The sequence below is a fragment of the Carcharhinus amblyrhynchos genome, chromosome 8, assembly GCF_965287045.1.
Source record: "Carcharhinus amblyrhynchos chromosome 8, sCarAmb.v2.hapA, whole genome shotgun sequence".
Taxonomy (NCBI): Eukaryota; Metazoa; Chordata; class Chondrichthyes; order Carcharhiniformes; family Carcharhinidae; genus Carcharhinus; species Carcharhinus amblyrhynchos.
The window spans coordinates 80,490,307-80,507,062 of NC_137331.1; the positions used below are offsets into that span (position 1 = coordinate 80,490,307).

General features: G+C 42.7%; 1 protein-coding gene across 1 annotated transcript in view; it reads left to right on the plus strand.

The window, feature by feature from the left end:
• The window catches only part of LOC145346711 (charged multivesicular body protein 4b-like), a 34,077-nt gene extending 23,045 nt beyond the window's left edge, over positions 1–11,032 (plus strand). Inside the window, exons 4-5 of the mRNA XM_080194339.1 lie at positions 2,214–2,319; positions 6,295–11,032. Coding sequence (XP_080050465.1) covers positions 2,214–2,319; positions 6,295–6,362 — 174 coding nt within the window. The 3' untranslated portion in view covers positions 6,363–11,032. The remainder of the gene's footprint in view (positions 1–2,213; positions 2,320–6,294) is intronic.
• Positions 11,033–16,756: the final 5,724 nt, after the last annotated feature.

The following is a 16,756-nucleotide window of genomic DNA, read 5'->3' on the forward strand; positions in this document are numbered from 1 at the left end:
AAATTATTAATTAATGCATTTTGTTAAACTTTAATCAGAAGCAGTAAAGATAAAATTGTCTCAAATTGTTGGTTAAAGCAGTCTGTAATCAAATTTGAGCTTTCTTGTTTATTATCGTTTACTCCTAGACATCAGTTATTTGTTCCAGTGATGAAATTCAAACTTCTATTCTTAAACTATGCAGTTGTTCAAGATGGAACCTGTGGACTGCATCTCAAAAACTCTACTGCGACTAGCAAGCCATTATACTTGGCCCAGGCTTTGTTCTCCATTTCCCATCCTTTTAGTACTTTGGATCTTGCTTCTTTACCCTTCGTTTTCTACTCTATAAGCTCATTTTGGGTTCATGAGTCTCTACCCTGCCGCCCAGGATATTGTGATAGATTGAATTTTTGAATTTGGGGTTTAAAAATGTATTCATCACTGTCTTTCCACTGTCGTTTTCTAAGTATGATGTAGAGATGCCGGCATTGGACTGGGGTAAACACAGGAAGAAGTCTCACAACACCAGGTTAGAGTGTAACCAGTTTATTTGATAGTAACCCCACAAGCTTTCGGAAATGGTGTCCCTTCATCAGGTGTGTGGAAGGTTCCACACACCTGACAAAGGGACACTGTTAAACTGGTTGGACTCTAACCTGGTATTGTGAGACTTCTTACTGCTTTCTAACTAGTCAGAAAATGCTGTTTTTCAATCAGTCAGTCCTTTGCTGGTCACACTGGCAACTTGTCAAAGAATTGTACAACACAGGAACAGGCCCTTCAGCCCTTCAAGCCTGTACAATCACATGTACTTATTTAGACCAACAGCTTTTATTCCTCTATTCTCCATTTGTACATATGTCTATCAAGATAAGTCTTAAATGTGGCTAATGTAACTGCCTCAACCTTGGCAGTGTATTCCAGACCTCCTCTACCCTCTGTAAAAACAAAAATGCTTTCCCCGCACATCTTCACTGAACCTTTCCCTCCTTCTCTTGAACTTATTGATAAGGCCCCGGGAACGGTCAGGCAGCATGGTCAGTGCAGTCTTGGAGGGCCGAAGGGCCTGTTCTTCTGCTGACTTTTTTTTGTTCTTATGTCCCATTGTAATTGTCATTTCCGCCCTGGGGAAAAAGCTTCCAACTGTTCACCCTGTCCGTAGCTGTCATAATTTTATAAATTTCTATCAGGTCGCCCCTCAGCCTCCGTCTTTCCAGGGAGAACAATCCCAGTTTATTCAATCTGGCCTCATAGTTAATACCCTCCATACCGAGCAACATCCTGGTAAATCTTTTCTGTACCCTCTCCGAAGCATCCATGTCCATCTGGTAGTGTGGTGACCAGAATTGGATACAGTATTCCAAATGTGGCTGAACCAGCGTTTTATACAACTGTAACATAATTTGACAACTTTTATACTTGACACCCTGTCCAACAAAGGCAAGCACGCCATATGCTTTCTTCATCACCTTTTACACCTGTACTCCCAGATCTCTCTGTATCTATGCTTCTGATGATTCTGCCATTTATTTTGTAGTGCTCAACTGAATTGGATCTGCCAAAATGCATCACCTCACATTTGTCCGGATTAAATCCTATCTGCTATTTCTTCACCCAGTTCTCCAGCCTATCTATATTCCACTGTATTCTCTGACAATCTTCATTACTATCCGCAATTCCGCCAATCTTAGTATCATCCGCAAGGATGACCCAGGTGATATTTTCATATAATTTTTAAGGGACAGAAGTAATTAAAGCATAAAAAGCATACAATTATTGGAGTAGTCTGAGAAAGCTATTACTAAATTAATGTCAGTGGTGATTGACCTGAAGCACTAATTCTTTCTTTTCTCGAATGTTGCCTGATCTGCTCAGTATTTCTGGCATTTTCTGTTTTTAGTTCGATTAAAACAGTTTATCCTTGTTTTCATTAAAATTTGTAATTCTGTATGGCCATAAGGAAAGTTCTTTTATATACAATTGAATGTGATGATACAAATTATTTCATGTATTTTTTGAGATTCTTTCTGTATTGAGTGTATTGCTTTTCTGTCTTTTATGAAATAATGGCATGAATTCGCTGACCTCGCCCGCAGCTGGGATTCTCCAGTTCTTTTGGCTGAGCGGTAGCAGGGCATGAGAGACTAGTGAACTGGGACAATTTTTTTTAACAGCTGTGGTAACTCAAAAGTTCTTGTAGGCTGACATGAATTATTTGCTCATGTTTTCAGGATGAATTGCTAGCAGAATTGGAGGAACTGGAACAAGAAGAGTTAACTAAGAAAATGACTAAAGTACTGCCAAAAGTTCCAACTACCTCACTCCCATCAAGACAAGGTGAGCTAAAATGAGCTTGCTGTTAGAATTAAAATATATAGGCTATTTTTCGAAGTTAATGTACCATAGGATTAATTAAAATCCATTTGGAAAAGAATGGTGTAAATTATATTGCATCAGTGGTAGGAAAATTATTGAAGAGGATTCTTCAAGGCAGGGTTTATTCCCACTTGGAAATAAGTGGCATATTAGTGAGAGGCAACATGGTTTTGTGAAGGGGAGGTTGTGTGTTTCTAACTTGATCGAGTTTTTCGAGGAAGTGACAAAGATGATTGATGAGAGTAGGGCAGTGGATGTTGACTACGTGGACTTCAGAAAGGCCTTTGACAAGGTTCCTCATGGAAGACTGGTGCAGAAGGTGAAGTCGCATGGGATCAAAGGTGAGCTGGCAAGGTGGATACAAAACTGGCTCGGTCAAAGAAGACAAAAGGTAGCAGTGGAAGGGTGTGTTTCTGAATGGAGGGCTGTGACAAGTGGTATCCCTCAGGGATCAGTGGTGGGATCTTTGCTGTTTGTTATATATATAAATGATTTGGAGGAAAATGTAACTGATTTGATTAGTAAGTTTACGGATGATACACAGGTTGGTGGATTTGCGGGTAGCAATGAGGGCCATCAGACTATACTAGGATATAGATTGTTTGGAGACTTGGGCAGAGATGGCAGATGGCGTTTAATCTGGACAAATGTGAAGTAATGCATTTTGGAAGGACTAATACAGATAGGAAATATACAGTGAATGGCAGAACCCTTACGAGTATTGATAGGCAGAAGGATCCGGATGTACAGGTGCACAGGTCACTGAAAGTGGCAATGCAGGTGGAGAAGGTAGTCAAGAAGGCATACGACATGCTTGCCTTCATTGGCCAGGGCATTGAGTTTAAAAATTGGCAAGTCATGTTGCAGCTTTATAAAACCTTAGTTAGGCCACACTTGGAATATCGTGTTCAACTCTGGTTGCCACACTACCAGAAGGAAGTGGAGGCTTTGGAGAGGATACAGAAAAGATTTATCAGGATGTTGCCTAGTATGGAGGGCATTAGCTATGAGGAGAGGCTGGAGAAACTTGGTTTGTTCTCACTGGACTGATGGAGATTGAGGGGCAACCTGATAGAAGTCTACAAGATTGAGAGGCATGGACAGAGTGGATAGTAAGAAGCTTTTCCCTAGGATGGAAGAATCAATTTCTAGGGGGCATAGGTTTAAGGTGGGAGGGCCAAGGTTTAAAGGAAATGTACAAGGCAGATTTTTTTACAGAGTGGTGGGTGCCTGGAATTTGTTGCTGGGGGGAGGTAGTGGAAGCAGATACAGTAGTGACTTTCAAGGGGTGACAAATCATGAATAGGATGGGAATAGAGGGATATGGTCCCCAAAAGGGTAATGGGTTTTAGTTGAGTAGGTGCAGACTTGGAGGGAGGGTTGAAGGGCCTGTTCCTGTGCTGTAATTTTCTTTGTTTTTTATTCTTTGTTCCAAATTGTTGTCTCACTAATCATCTGTCTGATTCTTCTGAAGAAGATTGACGATTGATGTCATTTTTGTGTTGATTTTCACTAGTTCTGTGGTTATGGGCTCTTGCATTCGGCTCTGGATTGTGACTATTCAAACTCATTCCATGTAGACCTTTTCTGACAGTGCAAGGAAGTTTTCATCCTGTAGTTGGTTCAATTTTCGCTTGGTGAGAGTAGTGTTCAAATCTCCTATACCAAACTTTTTCCACAAATGAAGGTGCTTTAATTTCGAAAGAGCTTCTGCAAATACATAAAAGGGCAAAGGAATAACTAGAGAGAGAGTAGGGTCTCTTGAGAATCAACAAGATCATCTATGTGCAGATTCACAAAAGGTGGGTGAGATCCTAAATGAATATTCCTCATCAGTACTTACTGTTGAGAAAGGCATGGAAATAAATATTGATGACTTGAGTGTACATATTACAAAGGAGATGTTGCTGGAAGTCTTAAAGTGCTTCACGGTAGATAAATTTCTGGGACCTGATGAAGTGTATCCCAGGACGTTGTGGAAGGCTAGGGAGGAAATTGCAGGTCCCCTAGGAGAGAGATTTGAATCTTGGACAGCCACAGATGAGGTTCCTGAAGATTGGAGGGTAGCAAATATTGTGTCTTTATTTAAGGAGGACTGCAGGGAAAAGCCTGGGAACTGCAGATCAGTGAGCCTAATGTCTGTAGTGGGGAAATTGTCAGTAGGTATTCTGAGAGACAGGATCTACAGGCATTTAGAGAGGCAAGGACTGAGTAGGGACAGTCAGCATGGCTTTGTGAATGGAAAATCATGTCTCACGAACTCGATTGAGTTTTTTTGAAGGGATAACTAATAAAGTAGATGAGGGCAGTGCAGTCGATGTTGTTTACATGGACTTTTGCAAGGCCTTTGACAAGATGCCACATGGTAGGTTGTTGCATGAGATTAGATCTCACAGGATCCATGGGTGAGGTAGCCAATTGGATACAAAGTTGGCTTGATGACAGAAGGCAGAGGATAGCAGTCGAGGGTTGTTTTTCAAACTGGGGACCTGTGACCAGCTGTGTGCCTCGGGGATCAGTGGTGGGTCCATGATTATTTGTTATTTATATTAGGGATTTGGATGAGAATTTAGGAGGCATGGTTAATAAGTTTGCAGATGACACCAAGGCCGGTGGCATAGTGGACAGTGAAGAAAGTTATCTAAGATTGCAACGGGATCTTGATCCATTGGGCCAGTGAGCCAATGAATGGCAGATGGAGTTTAATTTGGATAAATGTGAGGTGATGCATTTTGATTGAATCGGGCAGGACCTAATCAGTTAGTGGTAAGGTGTTGGGGAGAGTTATAGAACAAAGAGATCCAGGAGTACAGGTTCATAGCTCCTTGAAAGTGAAATCACAGGTGGAAAGAGTGGTGAAAAAGGCATTTGGCATGCTTGGTTTCATTGGTCAGAACATTGAATATAGGAGATGGGATGTCATGTTGAAGTTGTACAAGACATTAGTAAGGCCACACTTGGAATACTGTGTACAGTTCTGGTCACCCTATTATAGAAAGGATATTATTAAACTAGAAAAAGTGCAGAAAAGATTTACTAAGACGCTACTGGCTCTTGATGGTTTGATTTGAGTTGTAAAGAGAGGCTGGGTAGACTGGGACTTTTTTTTCCCTGGAACGTAGGAAGCTGAGGGGTGATCTTATAGAGGTCTATGAAATAATGAGGGGCATAGATCAGCTAGATAGTCAGTATCTTTTCCCAAAGTTAGGGGAGTCTAATTATAGAGGTCATAGGTTTAAGGTGAGAGGGGAGAGATACAAAAGGGTCCAGAAGGCAGTTTTTTCGCAGAGGGTGCTGAGTATCTGGAACAAGCTGCCAGGGGTCGCAGTAGAGGTGGTTCAACTTAGTGTTTTGAAAACATTTAGACAGTTACATGGGTAAGATTGGTAGAGATATGGGCCAAATGCAAGCAATTGGAACTAGCTTAGTCCTTAAAAACTGGGTGGCATGGACAAGTTGGGCCAAATGGCCTGTTTACATGCTGTAAACCTCTGACCTAACATTGAATGTTTTGTTCTGCCAATCATGTATCAGAATGTGTGGATCTAGTACAGATCCCTTGTCTGATGGTGTTTGTTAATACAACCATTTTATAAATACTTATAAAACTTCTGCATTGTTAACTAACTTGAGTATTGTTGGTTGATCATCCTCATTTTATTTATTTTACTTCAGTGACTAAAATCGAATTAGCCACCTAATGCAAAATTGATAGGAATTCTGCTTGCAGATTATCATTGCTGACCCTCCTGTCTTTGGCTTACTTTGGTGAAATATATGGAGTCAGCTATCTATAACGGGATGCTCTCGTTCAGTTTAAACCTATAGTTTATTCAGACAGCCTCTGTGTTCCTTTAAAGATTTGTACTTTTTCTGTGTGAACAGAAATAATGAACAGAACGTAATGAAATACTTGTATAACTTACTCTTTTCTAGTTAAAACACAGAAGAAAACAAAGGAAGAAGATGCAAGTTTGAAGCATCTAAAAGCCTGGGCATTGTAGAATTGCCAAAGGAAGGAAGGATGATAATCTTAAGGGACATGAAGGTTACTTTGTATTTGAATGATTGGTAAATGCTCCTCCAAAAGGTTGATGTACTGTGGTTCTGAGGTATCTGGGGTTCAGTTCTGCATTTATGGTAAATGCTGATATTCACTTGGAATGTTTTTCAAATCACTGTTAGCAAATCATTCATTTCTCATGCATTAGCATATGCTAAATCTCTACATGCTTTTTGAATTAGACCATGTTTGGGAAATATCTATGGTCAAATACCATAACGAATGCATGTTTAAAAAAAAAAGTGAACGGATTCCAAATCTGAAATATCCCCTCCAGTAGATAGTTATATCTTGACTTCAAGAAATCAATCACACAAAAGCAAAACAGATTTGATGGTTAATTTGAAAGCAATAGAACCACAGAATGCCTACAGTGCAGAAAAAAGCCATTTGGCCCATCGAGTCTGCACTGACTCTCTGAAACATAGCATCTTCCCCAGACCCAACCCTATCCCCATAACCCCATGCACTTACCTATCATACTTCTGACTTTCCTTGGCATCTGTTCTGTATTACATACAGGTCTGCATATTCGTTGAATCTGATTCATTCCTAACAAGCTACTTTTGTAGCTAAGCAACTGTCCTTTAATTAGAAACCCACAAAACCTACACACATTTGTTCTCAACTCGAAGCACTAAATTTAAAATTTCAGTTACTGCAGCTTGCAGGACTGAATATCAGCACACTATGCAATACACTACAGAAGTGGAATCAAACAGTCTTGTCCAGAAGGAAATTAAAAGGAGGTGAAATAGAAGACCCTGAAAGCAAACAGTGCTGCACTACATATGCTGTCATTCAGGATTTTCTACTGAATGAACTTTACACTGACAAAGACAAGCTGCTTCAAACAAACAACAAATTGATGACCACACAACTTAGTACAGCTCAAAAGCTAGTAAAACGTAATCGATAAGGAATGTAACATGCAGATAACAAATAATTACACCTAACTTAGTGTATTTAGCTGCAATTTATCCTGTCTCCAGAAATTGTTTTTGAGCCTGTTCACTTCAGTGATATTGCCTGGTATTCCTAGGCTTTTTTTTTGTTTCTGTCCAATGCCGCCTCTTATTCTTTTTCCCTAATTTTCAAATGGGGAACTAGACACAGGTTAATGCAAGTTAAGGCTTACAGAGTTGGGACTAATATATTTAGCACGAATAGAACATAGAACATTACAGCACTGTACAGGCCCTTCGGCCCTTGATGTTGCGCCGACCAGTGGAACCAATCTAATGACCCTCTAACCTAAACTATTCCAATGTTATCCATCTGCCTATCCACTGACCATTTGAAAGCCCTTAAAGTTGGCAAGTCCACAACTGCTGCAGGCAGGACATTCCACGCCCTTACTACCCTCTGAGTAAAGAACCTACCTCTGACATCCGTCCTATAACTACCACCTCTTAATTTAAAGCTATGTCCCCTCGTGTTAGCCATCACCATCCGAGGGAAAAGGCTCTCACTGTCCACCCTATCTAACCCTCTGATCATCTTGTGTGCCTCAATTAGGTCACCTCGTAACCTTCTTCTCTCGAATGAAAATAACCTCAAGTCCCTCAGCCTTTCCTCATAAGACCTTCCCGCCATACCAGGCAACATCCTGGTAAACCTCCTCTGCACCCTTTCCAATGCCTCCACATCTTTCTTATAATGCGGCGACCAGAACTGTACGTAATACCCCAAGTGTGGCCGCACCAGAGTTTTGTACAGTTGTAACATGACGTCACGGCTCTGAAATTCAATCCCTCTACCAATAAAAGCTAACACACCGTACACCTTCTTAACAACCTTTATCAACCTGGGTGCCAACTTTCAGGGAACTATGCACATGTACCCTGAGATCTCTCTGCTCGTCAACACTACTAAGAGTCCTTCCATTAGCCCTATATTCTGTACTCCTGTTACTCTTACCAAAGTGAATCACCTGAATGAAGTGAATGGAGGATTGGTTAAAGGGAAAACAATAGAAATAAACAGGTCGTGACGACCAGAACTGTGTTCTCAATGATTTACGGTCTACGTTAATGACTTAAATAAAAGAATTGTTCGTAATGTTAACAAATATACAGAACCAGATAGGAGGCTTGAGCTCTGAGGAGGACACACGTTGTCTGCAAAGAGTTACAGATAGGTTAAGTGAGCAGGTAAAAAGGTGGCAGGTAGAATATGAGAGATTGTTTCCTTGGTAGAAAGACAGAAGAGTGGAATATTTTAATTGTGAGAAACTATTAAAAGGTGCTCAGGGGGTTTTGGGTGTCCTTGTGCACGCCACAGTTAACATGTAGGTACAACAAACAATTAGGAAGGCAAGTTGCAAAATGTTTTTAGCACAAGACTAAAGAAACCTTGCTGCAATTGTACTTGGGTTTAGTGAGACCACAGCTGGGTGCTGTATACAGTTTTAGTTTCCATACCTAAGGAAGGTATGTCTTGAAGGCAATGCAACAAAGTTTCACTAAGTTGATTCTTGACATTGAGAGTTATTGCATAATGACAGCTTAAGTAGAATAGGTCTGTTGTCTCTGAATTTTAGAATGATGGGGGAGCCTCGTTGGAACATAGGGTGGATGCTGAGCGACTATTTCCTCTGGCTGAATAGTCTAGAACTGGAAGGGTGGAGGTGGCATAGTGTCATAATAAGAAAACATTAAGACTTCAAGCACATCCAAGGATTTGGGGATTGGGTGGGAAAATGGAGTTTAGAGCCATTTGCAGCATGAAGGGAGGCCATTCAATCCACTGAGTCCATTTTGGCTCCCAGCAGAGCAATCCAGTCAGTTCCAATCTCCCGTGCAATCACAGAAATCTTCTAAGTTTATTTCCTTTTGAATGCCAATCTAATTTTCTTTTGAAATCATTGATTACTTCAGCTTCCACCATCCTTATGGGCAGCAGGTTCTGGATTATTATCACTCAACACATCTAAAAATGCTTTCTCGTGGCGTACTCTGTTGCATTGTTATTCTAAACTTGTACATAAAAACAAAAATAGAAAATAGAGGCAGGTGTAGACCATTCAGCACTTTGAGCCGTTAATTATGATCATGGCTGATCATCAAGTTCAATACCCTAATCCCACCCCCCCCCCCCCCCCCCCCCCGCCCCATCCCATGATCCATTTAGCCCCAAGAGCTAGAGATAATTTGTTCTTTAAATCTCACAATGTTTGGCCTCTGCTACTTTGTGGTGATGAATTCCACAACTCACCACTCTCTGGGTGAAGAAATTTTTACTCACCCTCAGTCCTAAAAGGTTTACCTGTTATCCTCAAACTATGACCCCTAGTTCTGGACTCCCTCACTGTTGGGGACATTTTTTCTGAATCTGCCCTGTCTAATCCTGTTAGAATTTTATAAGTTTCTGATTGATCCCCTTTCATTCTTATAAACTCCAATGAATATAATCCGAACTGATTTAATCTGTCCTCATATGGCAGTCATGTCACCCCAAGAATCAATCAGGTAAACCTTTGCTGCACACCCTCTGCAGCAAGAACATCTTCCTCAGAATAGGACACCAAAACTGCATACTACTCCAGGTGTGGCCTCACCAAAGCCCAATATAATTGTCATAAAACATCCTTATTCCTTTACTGAAATTCTCTCACAATGAAGGCCAACATACCATTTGCCTTCCTTACTGCCTGCTGTATGTGTGTGCTTATGTTCAGTGATATTATCCTTGATACGGTCACTGAATGTAAGCGCACATACCAAATTCTCACTGAGTATCCACCTCTCTCAATTTACCCTATTCAAATAATAATCTACCTATTTTTACTACTAAATCGGATAACCTCTCTCTCTGCCATGCATATGCCCATCCACTCGGCCTGTTCAAATCATGTTGAACCATCTCTATGTCCTCATAGCTCACCCTCCCACCAACTTTATATCAACTGCAGATTTGGAGATGATGCATTAAATTTCCTTATCCAAATCATTGATATATAATATTAATGTTTGGGGTCAAAGCACAGATCCCTGCTGTACTCCAGTATTCACTGACTGCCAATTGGAAAAAGACCCATTTATTAGGACTCTTTGTTCTCTGTCTGCTAATCAGCTTTCTAGCCATCTCAAGACAGCACCGGCAATCCCATGCGCTTTTTTACGTAATCTGCTATGTGAGACCTTGTTGAAAGCCTTCTGAAAGTCTAAATAAATCACATCTAACGGTCTCCTACGATACATTCTACTAGTTGCATCCTCAAAGAATTTCAGTAGATTTGTGAAGCATGATTTCCCTCTCAAAAATTTCTAGTTTTTCTATTAATTTTAAACCGGAAACTGGAAGGAGTTCACAAACAGGCCTGGGTAGTTTTTTTTCCCTTTAAAAGTTACTCACCTTAGAGAATCGACCTCATTGTTCCTTGGGAGCACAGCAGAGATTGAGCGATTCGTGAGAGGAGAGCTTGAGGGTAAGCTACAATGTTTTTTTTAACTAACTTTTCTAGTTTTTTTAATATTTTAAACCAGAAACCGGAAGGAGTTCGCAAAAAGGCCTGGGTAGTTTTTTTTCCCTCACCATAAATTGGAACAGTGAGGAATCCCGATACTGTACACAGGTAGAGTATCCCACTCTTTCCCCGCACCCCCCCCCCCCCCCCCCCCCAACCTAAAAAAAAGAGAGACTTGGAGTTAGAGCAGGTAAGTTTGTTTTTTGTGAGCTGTAAGGGCTTAAGCGAAAAGGGCGAGGCAAGGTAAGTTTATAAGTTTTTAATTACTTTTTTCTCTCTTGTATTTCTAGAAAGGGCAATTTTGAGTGTGAGGCCAGTATGTTGTTGCCAGTGCAATACGTGGGAGGTCCTGGAGGCTTCTGGTCTCCCAGATGTCTGTATATGTGCTGGGTGTGTGGAGCTGCGGTTCCTCAGGGACTGTGTTAAGGAACTGGAACTGCAGCTCAAGGACCTTTGTCTCATTAGAGAGAATGAGGAGGCGATTTACAGGAGTTACCGGCAAGTGGTCACACCGGGGCAACAGGAGGAAGGCAAGTGGGTAACTGTTAGGAAGGGGAAAGCTCATGTGATGGAGAGCACCCTGGTGGATGTCCCCCTTCGTAATAAGTACTCCCGACTGAGTACTGCTTGGGGGTGGGGACAGCTCACCTGGGGGAGGCAGTGGTGGCCAGGTCTCTGGAGCTGAGCCTGACCCAGTAGTTCAAAAAAGTAAGGAAAAGAGGAGAAAGGCAGTATTAATAGGGGACTCCGTTGTGAGCGGGTCAGACAGGCGTTTTTGCGGACGCAGATGGGAGTCACGGATGGTGGTTTGCCTCCCTGGAGCTGGGATCTGGGATGTCTCTGGATGTGTCCCAGACATCCTGAAAGGGAAGGGTGAGGAGCCGGAGGTTGTGGTACATATAGGTACCGCTGACGTAGGCAGTAAGAGGGAAGGAGTCATGAAAAGGCATTGTAGGGAATTAAGTAGACAGCTGAGAAAGAGGAACGCGAAGGTAGTAATCTCAGGATTGCTGCCTGCGCTATGGGAGAGTGAGAGCAGGAATGGAATGAGGTGGAGGGTGAATGCGTGGCTGCGGGACTGGAGCAGGGGGCAGGGATTCCGGTTCCTGGATCATTGGGACCTCTTTAGGGGTAGGTGTGACCTGTACAATAAAGACGGGTGGCACTTGAATCCCAGGGGGACCAATATCTTGGCGGGAAGGTTGGCTAGGGCTACTGGGGGGACTTTAAACTAGAAGGGTTGGGAGGAGGGAATCGAGATGTGACTGAGAGCGAGGAGGTTAGCTCCCAAGTAGAGAAGGACTGTAGACGGTATGAGAAGGAGGTTAGACGGGTGATGGAGAAGGGAAGTGCCCAGACCAGGGGTCTGAGGTGTGTCTATTTTAACGGCAGGAGTGTAGTGAATAAAGTGGGTGCACTTAAGGCGTGGATTGCTGCTTGGGAATGTGATGTGGTGGCCATTACGGAGACTTGGATGTCTCAGGGACAGGACTGGGTACTTCAGCTGCTGGGATTCAGATGTTTCAGGAAGGACAGGGAGGGAGGCAAAAGAGGTGGCAGAGTGGCACTGTTGATTAGGGACAGTGTCGTGGCTGTAGAGAAGGTGAATGCCATGGAGGGACTGTCTATGGAGTCTCTGTGGGTGGAAGTTAGGAACAGCAAGGGGTCGATAACTTTGCTGGGTGTTTTCTATAGGCCACCCAATAGTGACAGGGAAGTTGAGGTGCAGATAGGGAAACAGATCCTAGAGAGATGTAGTAATAACAAAGTTGTTGTGATGGGAAACTTTTAATTTCCCAAACATCGACTGGAATTTGCCTAGGGTAAGGGGTTTGGATGGGGAGGAGTTTGTTAGGTGTGTTCAGGAGGGTTTCCTGACACGGTACGTGGATAAGCCTACAAGAGGAGAGGCTGTACTTGACCTAGTGCTGGCTAATGAACCAGGACAGGTGTTGGATCTCTTGGTGGGAGAGCATCTCGGGGATGGCGATCATAATTCTATCTCCTTCACGATAGCATTGGAAAGAGATAGGATCAGGCAGGCTAGGAAGGTGTTTATCTGGAGTAAGGGGAAATTTGAAGACATCAGGCAGAAAATTGGATGAGTAAACTGGAAGGAAGTGTTCTTGGGGAAAAGTACTGAAGGAAGGTGGCGGATTTTTGAGGAATGTTTGTTTGGAGCTCTGCACGACAACGTTCCAGTGAGACAGGGAGGTTTTGGTAGGTCGTGGGAACCGTGATGAACCTAGTCAGGAAGCAAAGTAAGGCGTACAAAAGGTTCAGAGAGCTAGGAGATGTTAAGGATCTAGAGAAGTATATGGCTTGTAGAAAGGAGCTTAAAAAAGAAATTAGGAGAGCCAGAAGGGGTCATGAGAAGGCCTTGGCGGGTAAGATTAAGGAAAATCCCAAGGCGTTCTACAAATGCGAAGAGTAAAAGAGTGAAGGGACAGGACCTATAAAAGGTGAAGGGGGAGAAGTCTGTGGAACCGGAAGAAATGGCAGAGGTGCTTAATGAGCACTTTGCCTCGGTATTCACAGTGGAAAGTGATCAGGGAGGTTGTACTACAGGTTTGCGGCGGACTGAAAAGATTGAGTATGTGGACGTTCAGAAAGAGGATGTGTTGGAACTTTTAAATTCTATCAAGATAGATAAGTCGCTGGGACTGGATGGGATGTACCCCAGGTTACTGTGGGAGGTGAGGAAAGTGATTGCAGAGCCCCTGGCGATGATCTTTGCATCGTCGATGGAGATGGGAGAGGTTCTGGAGGATTGGAGGATTGCGGACGTGGTTCCTATTTTCAAGAAAGGGAACAGGGATAGCCCGGGAAATTACCGACCAGTGAGTCTGACTTCAGTGGTCGGTAAGTTGATGGAGAGGATTCTGAGGGACAGGAGTTATAAGCATTTAGAGAAGTTTAGTATGATCAGAAATAGTCAGCACAGCTTTGTCAAGGGCAGGTCGTGCCTTACGAGCCTAGTTGAGTTCTTTGAAAATGTGACTGAACACATTGACGAAGGAAGAACAGTGGATGTGGTTTACATGGACTTCAGCAAGGTGTTTGATTAGGTCCCCCATGCAAGACGACTTGAGAAGGTGAGAGGGCATGGGATCCAAGGGGCTTTGGCCTTGTGGATCTAGAACTGGCTTGCCTGCAGAAGGCAGAGTGTGGTTGTGGATGGGTCTTTTTCTGCATGGAGGTCAGTCACCAGTGGAATGCCCCAGGGATCTATTCTGGGACCCTTGCTGTTTGTCATTTTCATAAATGTCCTGGATGAGGAAGTGGAGGGATGGGTTAGTAAGTTCGGCGGCGACGATGCGAAGGTTGGTGGTGTTGTGGATAGTCTGGAGGGATGTCAGAAGTTGCAGCGTGACATAGATAGGATGCAAGACTGGGCGGAGAAGTGGCAGGTGGACTTCAACGTGGATAAATGTGTAGTGATCCATTTTGGCAGGTCCAATGGGATGCAGGAGTACAATATTAAGGGTAGGAGTCTTAGCAGTGTTGAGGAGCAGAAGGACCTTGGGGTCTGGGTCCATAGGACTCTTAAATCGGCCTCACAGGTGGAGGATGTGGTCAAGAATGCATATGGTGTACTGGCCTTCATTAATCGAGGGATTGCGTTTAGGAGTCGAGAGGTAATGCTGCAACTTTATAAGACCCTTGTCAGACCCCACTTGGAGTACTGCGCGCAGTTCTGGTTGCCTCACTACTGTTGAGGGTGCAGAGGAGATTTACAAGGATGTTGCCTGGATTGGGAAGCATGGCTTATGAAGATAGGTTGAGGGAGCTAGGTCTCTTCTCCCTGGAGAGACGAAGATTGAGAGGCTACCTGACAGAGGTTTATAAAACGTTGAGAGGTATAGATAGGGTGGATTCTCGGAGGCTATTTCCCAGGGCTGAAATGGTTGCTACGAGAGGACACAGGTTTAAGGTGCTGGGGAGCAAGTACAGAGGAAATGTTAGGTGTAAGTTTTTCACTCAGGGTGGTGAGTGACTGGAATCAGCTGCCGTCAATGGTGGTAGAGGCGAACTCACTGGGGTCTTTTAAAAGACTTCTGGTTGAATACATGGGATTGGGAGTTACAGATAGTTCTATGGCCTGGTAGGTATGGATATGATCGGTGCAACTTGTGGGCCGAAGGGCCTGTTTGTGCTGCAGTGTTCTATGTTCTAAAATCCATGCAGACCCTGTCTCATTATACCACTGTTTTCCAAATGCTGTGCTGTGCTATGAAATCCTTGATAATGAACTCAAGCAACTTTCCCACTACTGATGTTAGGCTCGTTGGTCAATAGTTCAGTGTTTTCTCTCTACCTCCCTTTTTGAAAAGTGGGGTTACATTAGCTACCCTCCAATCTGTAAGAACCATTCCAGAGTCCAAAGAAGTTTGGAAAATGACCACCAATGGATCTACTATTTATGGAGCCACTTCCTTAATACTTTGTGGTGAAGATCATCAGGCCCCGGAGATTTACCCGCCTTCAGTTCCATTCATTTTCCCAAAATCACTTCTCTACTAATACTCATTTTGCTCAGCTCCTCACTAAAACTTGTGTTTCTCAGAACTTCCAGTACATTATTCATATCTTCTTTTGTGAAGACAGAAGCAAAGTATGAATTTAGTTCCTCAGTCATTTCTTTGTTCCCTTTTACAAATTTCTCCAGTTTCTGACTCTGAGGTCTACATTTGTTTTTATCAATCTTCTTCTCTTTGCATACATATAGAAAATTTTACTTATTTTTATGTTCCCCGCTAGCTTACTTTCATACTCTATTTTCCCCTTAATCAATCCCTTGGTTCACCTTTGATGAATTTTAAACTGCTCCCAGTCCTTGGGTCCACTGTTTTTTCTTGTCAATTTGTGTAGTACTTTGAATCTCGTACTATCTCTTCCCCTTGTAAGCCATGGTTTGGTCGTAGTTTCCTTTCCACTCTTGCACCAAATAGAAATACACAGCTTTTGGAGTTCATTCCTTGAATGCCTCCCATTGCTTATTCACTGTCCTTTCTTTCAGTAATATTTCCCAGTCCATCATAGCCAACTAGTGCTGCATACCATCATACTCACCTTTATTGATGTTCAGGACCCTAGTCTCAGAACGACCTCACTGTTCACCTTGAAATTCTATCATATTATGGTCATTCATCCCCAAGGGTGTTCTCACAATTAGATTGCCAACTAATCATTGCTCATTGCACAATACCCAGTTCAAGATGGCCTGTACCCTTGTTGGCATCTCAACATATTGCTCCAGAAAACCATCCCATATACACTTCAGAAGTTCCTCCTCTATTGCACTGTGATTGACTCCCCCAATCTATATGCACATTAAAGTTATGCATAATTACAGATGTTCCTTTATCACATGCATCTGATTTCCTGTCTAATGCAATTCCCAACATTACATCTACAATGGCTTGATAGAGCAGAGTAAAAGGCATTCAAGGAGTTAGTCCTCAAGCTAACTGGTTTTCAGCAGCAATGATAAGGTGAGATAGCAAGTCAAGAAGTATACATTTAGGTAATGTTTGGCAAATGGAAGGTGTCCATAAACACAACAATTGAGACAAAATGCGGCAGAAAGATCGCAGAATGCGGATATACTCAAACATTGCTGTAGTTTTAGACTGAGAGCCAGCTTGTAACACTGATGCTGGAAAACAAAAATGGATGACTTCAGTTTGTTAACAAAGTGGCATGTCCCAAGATTGTGTTTGACAGGAAGCTGGATATGCAGAAACAGTCTTGGACTTTTTGTCCGTCGACAGATGGAGTTGGGTATTACCAATGGAGGGTTGGAAGCTGACATCATGCTCGTGAGTAATGTCACTGAGCAATTGCATGTAAATGAAGAATTAGAG